The 13,077-nt window shown below is 37.3% G+C and overlaps 1 protein-coding gene across 1 annotated transcript in view; it reads right to left on the bottom strand.

Annotated features, from left to right (window-relative positions):
- Positions 1-12,756, bottom strand: part of FGF2 (fibroblast growth factor 2) — a 15,834-nt gene extending 3,078 nt beyond the window's left edge. Inside the window, exon 1 of the mRNA XM_081960102.1 lies at positions 11,981-12,756. Coding sequence (XP_081816228.1) covers positions 11,981-12,164 — 184 coding nt within the window. The 5' untranslated portion in view covers positions 12,165-12,756. The remainder of the gene's footprint in view (positions 1-11,980) is intronic.
- Positions 12,757-13,077: the final 321 nt, after the last annotated feature.

Raw genomic sequence — 13,077 nt, forward strand, 5'->3', positions numbered from 1 at the left:
CTGTCTCAGCTGTTTCATTGGAAAAATATGCATACTGAGGCACAAGCCTAGAACCAGATTTGGCCTTCACTATTGCCATCACATTTATATTAGAAACATAGGGAAGTAATTGGGAGAAATCCAAATCCAAGACATTCAGGCACAAAATGGTAAAGGGAAAAAAAAACACCTCTTATCCTTCCATGTCGGTAATAGGAAGAGAATCAAAACCTGGGAAAATAAACCTCTAAACAACCACATGAATGGGAACATGAGGTTTCTAAGAGGGGGAAATGAGCCCCATTTTGCTTTAACCTATATTTCTTTGTATTCATTCATCTCTGGTGCTGTGAATTTACATAGCAGGCTACAGACTATAGCTAATTAGAATTTATTTTAGGAAATCTGATTTCCGTCATAATGACTTTAACAGTGTTTGTGTGTGTGTGAAAAGGGGGGATTGAACCACAATACTCCTATTTTTCTTTCTCATTATGAATAATAGCACAACAGAGTTGAAAGGGACTTTGGAGGTCTTCTAGTCCAACCCCGTGTTCAAGCAGGAGACTTTATACCATTTCAAACCACTGGCTGTCCAATCTCTTCTTAAAAACATACTGTTGGACCACCCACAATTTCTGGAGGCAAGTAGTTCCACTGATCATTGTTTTAACTGTCAGGAAATTTCTCCTAAGATCTAGGTTGCTTCTCTCCTTGATTAGTTTCCATCCATTGCTTCCTGTCTTGCCTTCTGCTGGTTTGGAGAATAGCTTGACTCCCTCTTCTTTGTGGCAACCCCTCAAATATTGGAACACTGCTATCATGTCACCCCAGTCCTTTTCACGAGACTAGTCATACCCAATCCCTGGGTATGTCTAGTCTAGTGAAAATGAGCATATACATATATGCCAAAATTTATTTAAAAAACTAAAATTGAAAATTAAATTTTAAATAGCTAAAGATGAAAAAAACGTATTTTTACATTCATATACCAAAACTAGTCTAAATAATTTTATAACCAATGTTTTCCATTTATTACAGAAGGCTGTTAGTCATATACAGGCTCCTCATCTGATCCACCAAAAATTGCTTAATGACCATTGACAATTATGATTGCTTTGAAATTAAACCTTTGGTTTAGCAGGCTACTAAAGTCAAACGGGATTCTTGAACCTCCAAAATATGTGAGAAAAACTTATTTTCCAATAACAGTGAATAGCCATGCTAAGAAGCACCATAAAGCATTGTCTAAAGTGATTTGCTTGAAAATAGGGGAAAAATGGCTTTGCTATCTCTAGCTTTGATTATTGTAGGAAACACCATGTTTATTTGTTACCACCAAGCATACATAGTAAAGGCATAATAAATGAGTATAAGAACTTTCAACATCTACCTGGAAACCTGAGACTAATTAATAGAAAGGAAAGCAAGATAACTCTTCCACTGATTGGGAAAACAATGAATTAATACTTCCATGTATTCATGAAATTAATTTCTACTGTGCCTTATTACATATAGGTAGATGCTAGAACATTCCTCTCTCAACATTTTTAATCCAGAAGAAATATCTACCAACTCCTACAATTAACATAATATAGTTCTACATACAGAGCTATGGGAAATGTACTATAAATACACTTGCAACATTTTATAAGCATTGCTTGGATTTAATTGCGTTTGTTTATTAGTGGTCATTAGTGGTCATTGCTTTGACAAGTCCATGCAGTTTTTCTTGATTTTTGAAAGTGATTTGCCATTGCCTTCTTCCTAGGGCTGAGGGAAATTGAGTCACCCGGTTGTGAATTTTGTGCATTAGTCAGGACTAGAATTCATGGTTTCCCAGGTTCTAGCCTGGTGTCTTTCACCACTATTCCAAAATGAGTCTCAACTATGTATCAATAAAAGCATAAATAATATTATGTAGCCCCCAATTTCTCCAACAAAGAATCATTCAAAAAATGACCAACAAAAAATTCCATTGAACTGTAGGGTATTTAAATAGTAGAGGAAATAAAGTAATACTCTTAATTTCTACCTTTGCTAAGAAATAAAAAAAATGATGTACTATATTCTTCAAACAATACTCTACAGAAACTAGTGATGACTAACATTTTTCCAAAGAGCCAAGTATTAATATTTTTACACTTAACAGGGAAAATATTATATTTGGCTCCAATCCTTCTTCCTTTTCTGCCTTTTCTACTGTTCACCGGTTTTTGTGGCAAGAATCCCTTCAGCTCATCTCTCTAATTTACTACCTGCGTGTAAAGTGCATTGATCTTTTGTTTAAGACCGCATTGCAAATATATTATCAGATTTAAAAAAAACTAACAGCAATAATTTCTAAAGTAAATATGAGGTTGATGGGGCTGAAATCAGTAGAATTTATTTCAAAGTAAACACATAGGATTGTATTTCAAATTTTATGAAAATCATAAGTGCACGTGCTTTGGTTCCTGGTTTATTGATAATGTTTAAGAAGGTGGCTAAACTAAGAATCCAAAACCTCAAGGATGGTTATAGTGAGTATGCGACTTACTACTTTCTGTTTCCAGAGAGGAAGTAATAATGATTTGTCAATTTTGCAGTTTAAACAGTAGATATTTTTCAGCTTATTTTCTCTTTTGGTAACAAATTCATATGGAAAAATTGGGGAGCTTTGCTCTCCGTGTATATACATATTATAGTCACAACTATGTATTAGTAGTGGATTTATCATTTATGTTAATCAGGAACAATATGGAGCAATCCAAATAGAATTCTAAGGCCTTCACTATTTGCTCATTCACCCCACACACAATTAAAATATTTCTGCATGAACATCTAAAAAAGAAAAGTTGGTTTTAAACCAATAATTTGATGATTGTTTCTACATAAATGCATGGACCAATGGATACTTTTATCCAGCCCACTACGTTCGTAATATTTTTACCTGTCTGTCTTTTTTTTCTTTACAATAAGTTCCCTAATAATCTCAGGCCCTCATTAAACCTCATTAAACAAATAAATGAAATAAAAATATGTTCATTTTGCTTAGAACACTGCATAATCCAAATAAAGCAAACAAACTTACGAAGAGAAATAGAAGGAGGAAATCATACACAGCTTCGGGAGTCTTGCTTTCTCAAGTACATTTAATTTACTTCAACTGGCAAAATTATCAGAAGAACACTTCTCATTTTCAATGTACAAGAAGGGAGTTTGTGTACTCACTGAAAAAACCTCAGGCTGCACGTCTCTAGATCAATGAGCAGCATTACTACCGTCTCTGCTACGGAAAAGCCAGTTCCGAGCCAAGAGTTCAAGGCTCATCTCCAACATTTTTGCAGAGGCCCTCTGAGGAAAATTCTTTCATGAGGCCCTGCATGACATACTCTGTGGCGAAGTTACAGCGCCAAATCCATCTAAATTAAATGTTATTACTGCATATTCAAGTACTGCAGGGCAATTCACAGGAACAGTTAATCTTTGGCTAATCTATTAGCCAAGTATGGGAAAACAGTCAAATTAACTTATAAAAATGTTAAATGACATTTCCGACTTCCCATTCAGCTGCAGGTAAAACAATGCCAGTAACATCACTGCTTGTATTTCACATCCTTTTCGTAAGGTACAGTTCACTTCATCAAATGCAAGAGGTAATTAAACTGATACAGGATTTAAATTGGGATAAAAGAGAAGGAAGGCAAGGTGATTACACAGATGCAGTTTACATGTGAAAAAAAATTACAAGTACTGTATTACTTTTATCAATTAACAATTATAGCTGGGTCTTTTTTTCCCATCATAGCGATCTTTCTCTTTACTGTAATATATAAGAACTTTTAAATACTGTAACATTTCCTTAATAGTGTAAGCAACGCTATACCACATTGCTTCCATAGTGTAAAACTCATCTTTATATAAAGCCACTGATGATGCAGTATTAATTCATAAATTTAATGAATAATTACAACAAATCTGTTATGAGAGAGTGAAAGAAAAATTGACAAAACACCTTGCTGATTGAATAACTCTTTGATGATGCAGATTGATACAGGATTCAATAGAAGTTATTCCTGGGAAACTGAAAAGGATTATATCCTATATAATTCCCAGGGAAAAAAGAATAATATTTAAAATGAATTTTATCAAGACACTGAATCTAAAATAAGTGAGCTGAATAATTTAAAAGATCTACACACATTGAAGAATATTGTGTAAACTGTAGAGAATAAGAGATTGTGAACATCACCTAAAGTTTTTTTCATCAGCAAATAATGATGGATGTAAATCATGAAATGAAAGTCTAAAACTGGGTGGGTAATTTAAAGCCAACATAAAGTCACATCAATAGGTCAGTAAAAAACTAGTATATATAAAGCTAAGTTTAGTTCCTTTAAACCATAGGTGTCCCATAACCTACGAGCTATAGGTCATAAGTTTCTCCAAGCATTCAATATTGTGCCACTGTAGCCATGGTCTAGTGGTATTAGAGAGTTTTTTAAGAGTGGAAATGAGAGTAGTTGGTCTCCCAGAGATTGCACATTCTCATTGCTTTCAAAAACATTTAAAAGTGCTGGAATTGGCATATCTTTTGTTTGAAAATCCTTACATTTTTCCTGCATGTGAAAATGCATGTGAAAATGCATCTAGAATGGTACTTGTGCATGCACGCGCGCGCGCACACACACACACACACGTATACATATCTATGTATTTGTGTAAAGAAACTATATTAAACAGTACAACTGTCCTACCATTTTCCACTCAAGCAGGTGTCCTCTCACTATTGTTTTTCAAGAAGTGGGAGATCAGAAGATCTTTATAAACATCAGCTATGAAAGCTACCATCTGCTATAAGTTGGCATGATGGCTCAGCAGTTAAAGCCATTTAATTCATCAGCACAGGTTCAAGACCCAAGTGCCACGCAACCGGGTGAGCTCACTTTTTTTGTCCTAGCTCCTGTCCATCTAGCAGTTTGAAAGCATGCAAAAGCAAGTAGATAAATGGGTACCACTATATAGGTAACAACATTCTGTGCATCTTAAGTGTATAGACATGCTGGCCACATGATCCCAGAAATGTATTTCAACAATGCTGGCTCCCTTGGCCAAGAAATGAAGATGAGTATCGCCCTCTAGAGTCCAGCATGACTGGACAGGAGAAACCTTTACCATTATGAAACATCAAGTACATAACTAAGGATAAGCATGTATTTGGGGAAAGGGAAATCTTAGAAATGTTAATTAGAACTGGAAAAAGATATGGAGTTTTCAGATATAGTTCAGAGACAGAAGGCAAGTGTAAAAGAGCAGTAACACAACTAGTTCTTTTTTTTTAAAGCAAATATTTGAACATAGTTGAAAGAAGCAGAAGAGCAAGAAAGGTGAAGCAAAAAGTACAGTATGTGAAAAAACACAGAGCAAGAGAGGAGCTAGCTAGCTAGCTATGACATTTTTTGAACCACCCATCTCCTTCATAGAGGGAATTAGTAAAAAAAACTGGAAAAACTTTAGGCAAATCTGTTTCAGTACTGGAAATGGAAGGAAACAAGAAAATGTGCCCAGATGCACAAACAATGACCTGATTGAAAATATATGATGAAAATATATTACCAAAAAGTTATACTGGAACAATTAATTTGTCTGATCATCTTTTTTTCCAGCAATTGTAATGTAATGTAAAATATGAGAGAATTGTATATTGCAAAAAAGGAATAGAAAGTAGAAAGTTCTGGAAAGACAAAAAGGAACTTTAGTCCTTTGTTAAGTAGAATGTCAAAATGGAGATAAGTACCATTGTAGTAAAAAATTTAGAGAATTTTAATCTTTATCCCTAGGTGTTCAGCAGAGCAAAAGAACAGTGGAAACCAGGCAAGAATATAGAGAAGTCAAGAATAGGTTGCAAATTTTTTGCATTTTTTATTTTTAAAAAGTTCAAATTGTGTTCATTACCTTAATGTTAACAACATTAAAGGGACTAGAAAACAGAAGTTGTAACACGCTAACAAAAACACTGAACTATTTTTTTTAAACGTTATTAAAAATTACAATTGCAACCATAAAATCTATTACAACATTAAAAAAATAAAAGAACAAAAGGTGCAAAACAAAAACAAAAAAAATAGAAAAGAAAAATAAACATGTAGTAAAGAAAAAGAAAAATGACTTTCCTCCATCACAATAAGTATAAATAATTTTAGTAACTTATCACCTTCTTTTGAAATACAGCAAATGATCTCTTCTTCCCATATCCCATCTATTATTTATCTAAAAATAAATCCTTAAAGTCTCATCAGTTCAGTAATGATGTTAGCAAAAATCCATTAATTGTTTCTAGAGATAACACCATATATATTTTAATTATACTAATTAGAGCTTATAGGTCTGCACATATTCTCCCCTTATGAGAGAGATTGCCAGGAAGGGCAGACAATTTTTATCTAGGCTTTCTCCTCCAGGACACAAACCCGGTTACCACGTATGCAATGGCAAAGATCCGTGCTGCTGCAATGTCCATAAGAAAAAAATTGGCTACAGAAGTATAGTTGTCATCTTGTACCAATTATCTGGATATATCTCTAACAATTTTTGGACCATTGTATTTACTCCCATACTTAATGGTTTTGTACCCAGGTAAACCAGGGAGTGACCTGAACAATCTGAGAACATGTATGTTATTTTCCACTTTTAATGTCAATACTTTTTAATTATATCTTAATGTCAGTACTTTTTAATATATTGTAAAAACGAATGTGTATTGCTGGTCTTTGACTGTAATAAAGATTTATAGTTATACTTACTTAATTATACTAATTCAATATTATACATTACAGTATTCCTTTAGAAATAATTTCCTAAGCATGTGATCAGCACTGCCAAAACGGACAGCACCAACTATTTGTTCAGCATTGTGAACATATCCATTTAAACCTCTCTATATAGCACCTAAGTTAAGGTATTTAGTCACGCATAATTTTGTTGAATACAGGTACTTCAATCTACAACAAAAATAAATATATATAACAGTAACTGTTACATTTAGAAGGGCATGACTTACAATTAGGATGGCACACCTTCCTATGGTATGAGAAAAATAAAATCCATAGATACTTCCAAAATCACTATATAAGAAACTCACTAATATCTCTGTGGGGAAAAAATAAAACCTAGAATATACTTGAAAATTCCAGAATGGCTCTCAACGATGGAAGCCTTCATATACCCAAATCTGGTAGCGTTTGAAAAAGTTGTGACATATAAAGATATTTTGGACACTGAAGGGAAATTAAAATTGAAGCAAAGAGCTTCAAGACCAGGACATTATACTATCATGGTGGTATCAATTTCAAATACAATATAGATATGAAAAAGTATGGTTTTTATAAAGAACAAACACCTTTTGATAAGACACTGTTGAACTCTGATGAAAAACAAATTAAGAAGGGATATACCGTGTTTTTCGGAGTATAAGCTGCACCGGAGTATAAATGACACCAAGATTTTGAAGAGGCAAATTTTTTAAAAAAGGTTTTGTGCTCTGCAGACTTCCCCGAAACGGCCTGTTTCTTGCAAAAATAGCCCCCCCCTTTTAAAAAAGAGCATGAATAGCCTCCAGGAGGCTTGTAGAGTGCTCCTGGGAGGTGCCCCCCCCCAAAAAAATGAGCAAAAAAACTCCTTTTTTGCAAAATCTGACCCATGTTTGTTTTAAAAAGGGCATGCATAGCCTTTAGGAGGCTTATAGACTGCTCCTAGGGGCTGGGGGGGTAAAATTGAGCAAAAAATGGCCCGTTTTTCACTCATTTCTGTTCTCCCCAGCCCCCAAGAGCACTCTGAAAGCCTCCTAAAGGCTATGCACTGCCATTTTGGTGTAGGGGCGTGGTTTCAGGAGGCAAAAAATTCTATATTCAGTATATAAGACACACCCAGATTTTCAGCCTGTTTTTTTTTTAGGGAAAAAGTGTGTCTTATATTGTGACAAATACAGTAACTTCTTACTAAATTTAAAAATGGAGGATGAACAGATAAAAGATACAATGGTACAATGGGATTTTTTTTTACTATAACATAGAACTAGAGAAATGGCAAAATTTATGGGAAAGAAACAATAAGTTAACAATAGCAACTTCTTATAAAGAAAATTTATATAAAATGTTTTACAGATGGCATTTACCACCTGCTAGGTTAGCTAAAATGTTTAAATATATGTCAAGCAAATGATGGAAATGTATTTTAAAAAACTGGCACATTTTATCCTATGTGGTGGACTTGTGTTAAAGCAAAAAAAACTGGGACAAAAATACACAAATGGATAGAAAAGATAATAGGGAAACATGTAGATTTCAAACCTGAACTGTTTTTATTAGGGATGATATTAGAAAAAAATTGATAAGAAAAGCGTGCATTTAATATTACATGTCTTAACAGCAGTGAGGATTATTTTAGCCCAATATTGGAAAAATGAAAAAATGCTGCAAGACAAAGATAATTAAGAAGATATTAGATTGTGCAGAAATGGATAGTATTACATGGAAAATCGACCAGAAAGAAGACACAGAATATGATCAAACATGGAACTTATTTTACCAATGGCTGGGAAAAGGAGTGGAAAGTAAGAATGGAATCTGTATTATTAAGCAATTTAAATACCCAGACAACATGATGTTTATTAAGCACTAAGAAATGTAATAAATAGAAAAGTAATAACATTTATTTAAAAATATGTATATATAAAATACTCATCATGTATCATCAAACAAAAATATTTGAGAAATATGTTTTACTCTATGTTCTAATTTCTTTAATTAGTCAAATAAAATTTAGAATTAGATTCAAAGCCTAGCTTCTAATTAGATAGATTGTATGTTTTACCCATGCACTGCTGAAATACCAGATTAGGGCTAAAACTTCCAGGAGAATATCTATGTGGTTGCTAAAGTCAACACCAAATTCATGGGACATAATGCAAGAAGATAAGCCATATCTTTCTTTTGTATTGTAAAGCATGTATTACCAGACAAATTGCAGCAAGATTTTGGACTGATTGATTTCAATTATCTAGAGAAAGAACACATAGTGTCAAGGAAGAAAGTGAATTTAAGAATCTTTTTGGAAATTAAGAATGTCTACTGATTCAATGGCTTAGGCACTCTTAATTGATAGTTATTTCCTAAATGGTTATGATGTTATGACATTCACCCAGTGGCCAGATTCTCTTCCATAAAGGTATGCCTTTTATAGCTAGATAGATTAAGCTTTCCTTATCATCTAATTTCCAAATTCATGAGATTTTACAACTCTTGAAATTCTGTTGGGTAAAGCCAAATTAAGCATGATAATCAGATTTTAAGACCTTTTTACCAGGATACATTACAATCATTGAGGTACTTCCTTAATGTGCTTTAACTGAGAAGTTATTTAAACTTATTTGATAACTTTGTTGCTTTTTAAATTTTCTATGTAAACATGAGTCAGTCAGGGTTTAGTAATAATAAGGAAATGGTATCCATTATAGATGTAGAAGGTACAGCAAACATGGTTCTGATATTTTAGCCCACTCATGATCTTAGAAGAGCAGTAAAAACCTACAGCACTAAATAGTGTAGGTGTGGAACGCATACCATGAGACAGGATTCCTAGTTCTATTGTTTTTTTTTTAAATACAGATCACAAAAGGAAAACAGTATGTAGATTTCCTCAAATTTTTGTGAATGAGACTTAACAGGTAGACAATCTAATATGTTTACCTCATATTCCAGAGAGTTAGGCACACTTATCAAGGCTTACATCCCAATGGTCTTAACAGTAAAAAAAAAATTACTTCAGAGTAAATGAGAGCAAATATAATGGAGATGTCCTTTTTGATCACATGTTTCCCATCTGGCAGGCATAAGCTTAAAATCAAATATTGTCTAACCTTATGAATGTCTTGGGGGTTTAGATTTATTTTTACAACAATAGTCATTCAAACGTTCATTTTAAACTGTCTGCTTCTTTCTTTCCTTCAACAGGTTCAATAGCCTAGAAAAATGACATTTATTTCCAGAAATCAGCACCAGCCCCTTCATATGATCACTGTAGTATGTAGATCACTTGACTCGTCATACATTTCTATGGTGAAATTTGAAAAATGAGTCATCAGCAATTATATTATCTCTAGCATATGTTCTTCAAAATAAATGTTGGATAAATACTGTGATGGAAAAATCAGTCTTACTGATGTTGGAAAAAGTACATACAGATTCATTTTTTTTCTATACTTGTCACAGAGACCAGAAAGTTAAACAGAGTAGCTTTCTCTTCTCATTTGTTCTCCTTGCCATTTGTCCATGTCCTCCTTTGTTTGTTCATATATCTGGTAGCCCTACACAGGGCACTAAACCAAAACTGAACTTTAATGACTATTTAGAGACCATGTCAAATTCAACTCTCATTGGGCACGGATGAAAATGGAAATGTGAGGAAGATAGGGCTTCGGTGGCATAGTCGTTAAGAGTGCAGTATTGCAGGCTACTTCTGCTGACTGCTGGCTACCTGCAATTTGGCAGTTCAAATCCCACCAGGCTTAAGGTTGACTCAGCTTTCCATCCTTCTGAGGTGGGTAAAATGAGGACCCAGATTGTTGGGGGCAATATGCTGACTCTGTAAACCACTAAGAGAAAGCTGTAAAACACTGTAAAGTGGGATATAAGTCAAAGTGCTATTGCTATTGCTAAGATGCTACAGTAGCAGGCATAGGGAGCCACTGCATTCTGTTTGGACAAAGTGGCATACTTTGTGAATGGCACAAGCTGCATCTCTTTATGAATTTGCAGTCTCTACAGTACTGCATACATGTTTATTATTTATGTACCAAAGACAAATTCCTTGTGTGTCTAATCTAGGGGTGTCCAAACTTGAGAACTTTAAGACTTGTGGACTTAAACTCCCAGAATTCCCCAGCCAGAATTGAAGTCCACAAGTCTTAAAGTTCTCAAGTTTGGACACCCCTGGTCTAATCACACTTGGCCAATAAAGAATTCTATTCTATTCTATTCATAAAATAAATGATAAATCCACACACAGAAATACGCAACAGCTAAATTTCCCACAGGCAGTTCTCTGTGGATGAAGGAAAGGATCAAATTGATTTAGGCTACAATCCTGCTGATTTCTAAATGTGTTAACAACTTACCCCTGGGTAGACCTGCAAAGGACTGTGCTACAGATAGGAGCACATTGAAAAGGCTTTCCCTTCTGTGCCCAAATATAATAAAATTTGATTAAATACATATTTACAATGCCTTATTTTCAGTCAAGGAGACATAAAATGTCATGAAAGGAGTTGATTTAATCGCTGTTAAGGCGTAGACCAGTTTTAGATACAATTTGGAGACATGACTATTGTAACAGAATAAAAACCAAATAAATAATCGAAAGTATTACCAACAGACAGTGAAGTATCTGTGAAGATTCTTGGTCATCCATTTCATAGTTGTCTCAAAAGTGTTTTTTTTCAAAAAGCAACTGGACTATTGTTGTTTTTTCCCCTTGAGGAAGAAGAACGTTTGTTTCTCATCTAAGAAACTTCCATCAGTTGTGATTGCGATGGAGATGGAAGGATAGGTACTGACAGTTGAGACTGGACGGACTGTCACAGAGAGTGCTAAGGGACCAGAGGGCTGCAAAGAAATACAATCCCACCTTACCACCCCCATGGGGGTCAGAACCTATCCTTCCATTCGCCCTCCCCCATCACAACTGACTACGTTTCTTGGATGAGAAACGAAACGTTTTGTTCTTCTTCTTCCTCAAAGAAAAAGCGGTCTAGCTGCCTTTTGAGAAAGCACTTTGGAGACGACAAGCAGCTAGTCCGAAGCTGGAGTAGAGTGAGGGAATCCGCAAGTCATCCCCTCCACTTGATTAACTCTCCCCCTCCCACTCTCTCGGGTGAGTGAGGTCCGCGCGACCCCCCCTCCGAGGAATCTGAGGACAGGCAAGGCAGTGGGGTGGGAGGCGAAACCCGAGGGAGGCTACTCACTGTGCGGGTCGCTCTTCTCTCGGACTCCGTCCACTCGGCCATCAGGATTAATCCTCAGGAAGAAGCCTCCGTTTTTGCAGTACAGCCGCTTGGGGTCCTTAAAGTGTCCAGGCGGGAAGGGGCCACCGCTGCCGCCACCGCCGCCGTCGTCTGGGAAGGTGGTGATGCTCCCCGCCGCCGCCATCCCCGCCGTCGCCTCAGCCGAGGGCTCCCCTCTGGGCGCCCTTCCGCCAGTTCTCCCCGCGCCTCGACGGCTCCCTCTGCCGCGGCCCCCCAGTATCGCCTCTCGACGGCTGCCCCGCGGAGCGCCTGCCTGGAAGGGAGCGCTCCCTCGCACGGGGAGGAAAGGCGGGAAGGGGTGAGGGGAGGACGGGGCGTCCGCTTCGCCGAGTCGAGCCCCCGCTTTACTTCTCCTTCGGAACTCCTTAACGTCGCTCCGCAGCTCCGAGCTGGACGTTCAAGTCCGTTCTTTTAGCCAGGCGGTCGGCAGAGCCGGCCGGCTGAAGGCTTCGCCGCCTGCTGTCGCCCAATAAAAGAAGCCAAGGGGGGAGTCGCTCCCGCTCCTTTGGCTGCCTCGGGAGGCCCGCTCAGTCCGCGCTATTCTTTACTTGTTTGTTGCCCCCGGCCCCACCTCCTTCCCGCTCTCCTCCCCCAGCCAGCCACCCCCTCCCCTTCCCCTCGGTGCTTCCCTGCGCTGGCTCTCTGCCTGTCTCCGGTACGAGAGAATCGCTCGCCCTGGCTCCGCTGCTGTGGAAACTGGCAAGGATGGAGAAGCCAAGAGGTTCGTTCCTTCCCGCCTCCTTCGCATCCCTTCGCGTAACCCTACCCTGCCCAGCGCTCGCTCCGCTCCGGGGCCCTATTTTGGGCCGCCTGTGCAAATCCCGAGTTTGGCCATTGCTCCTGCGCGATCGGTCACCACTGCTACCCCACCGTAAGACGGGCCTCGGACTAATTTAGAGGCCCCGGGACGCCCGGTTCTCTCACAAGAGGATAATTCGCGGTTCTTTCGTGACAACCGATGGGAACGTTTCCAGGTGGCAACGTTTCCTCGGCCTGCGCAATGATCCCAAAAACAAAACTCTCTTGAAAGATCGAGG

Source organism: Natrix helvetica (assembly GCF_964273705.1).
Source record: "Natrix helvetica genome assembly, chromosome: 7".
In the NCBI taxonomy this organism is placed as follows: domain Eukaryota; kingdom Metazoa; phylum Chordata; class Lepidosauria; order Squamata; family Natricidae; genus Natrix; species Natrix helvetica.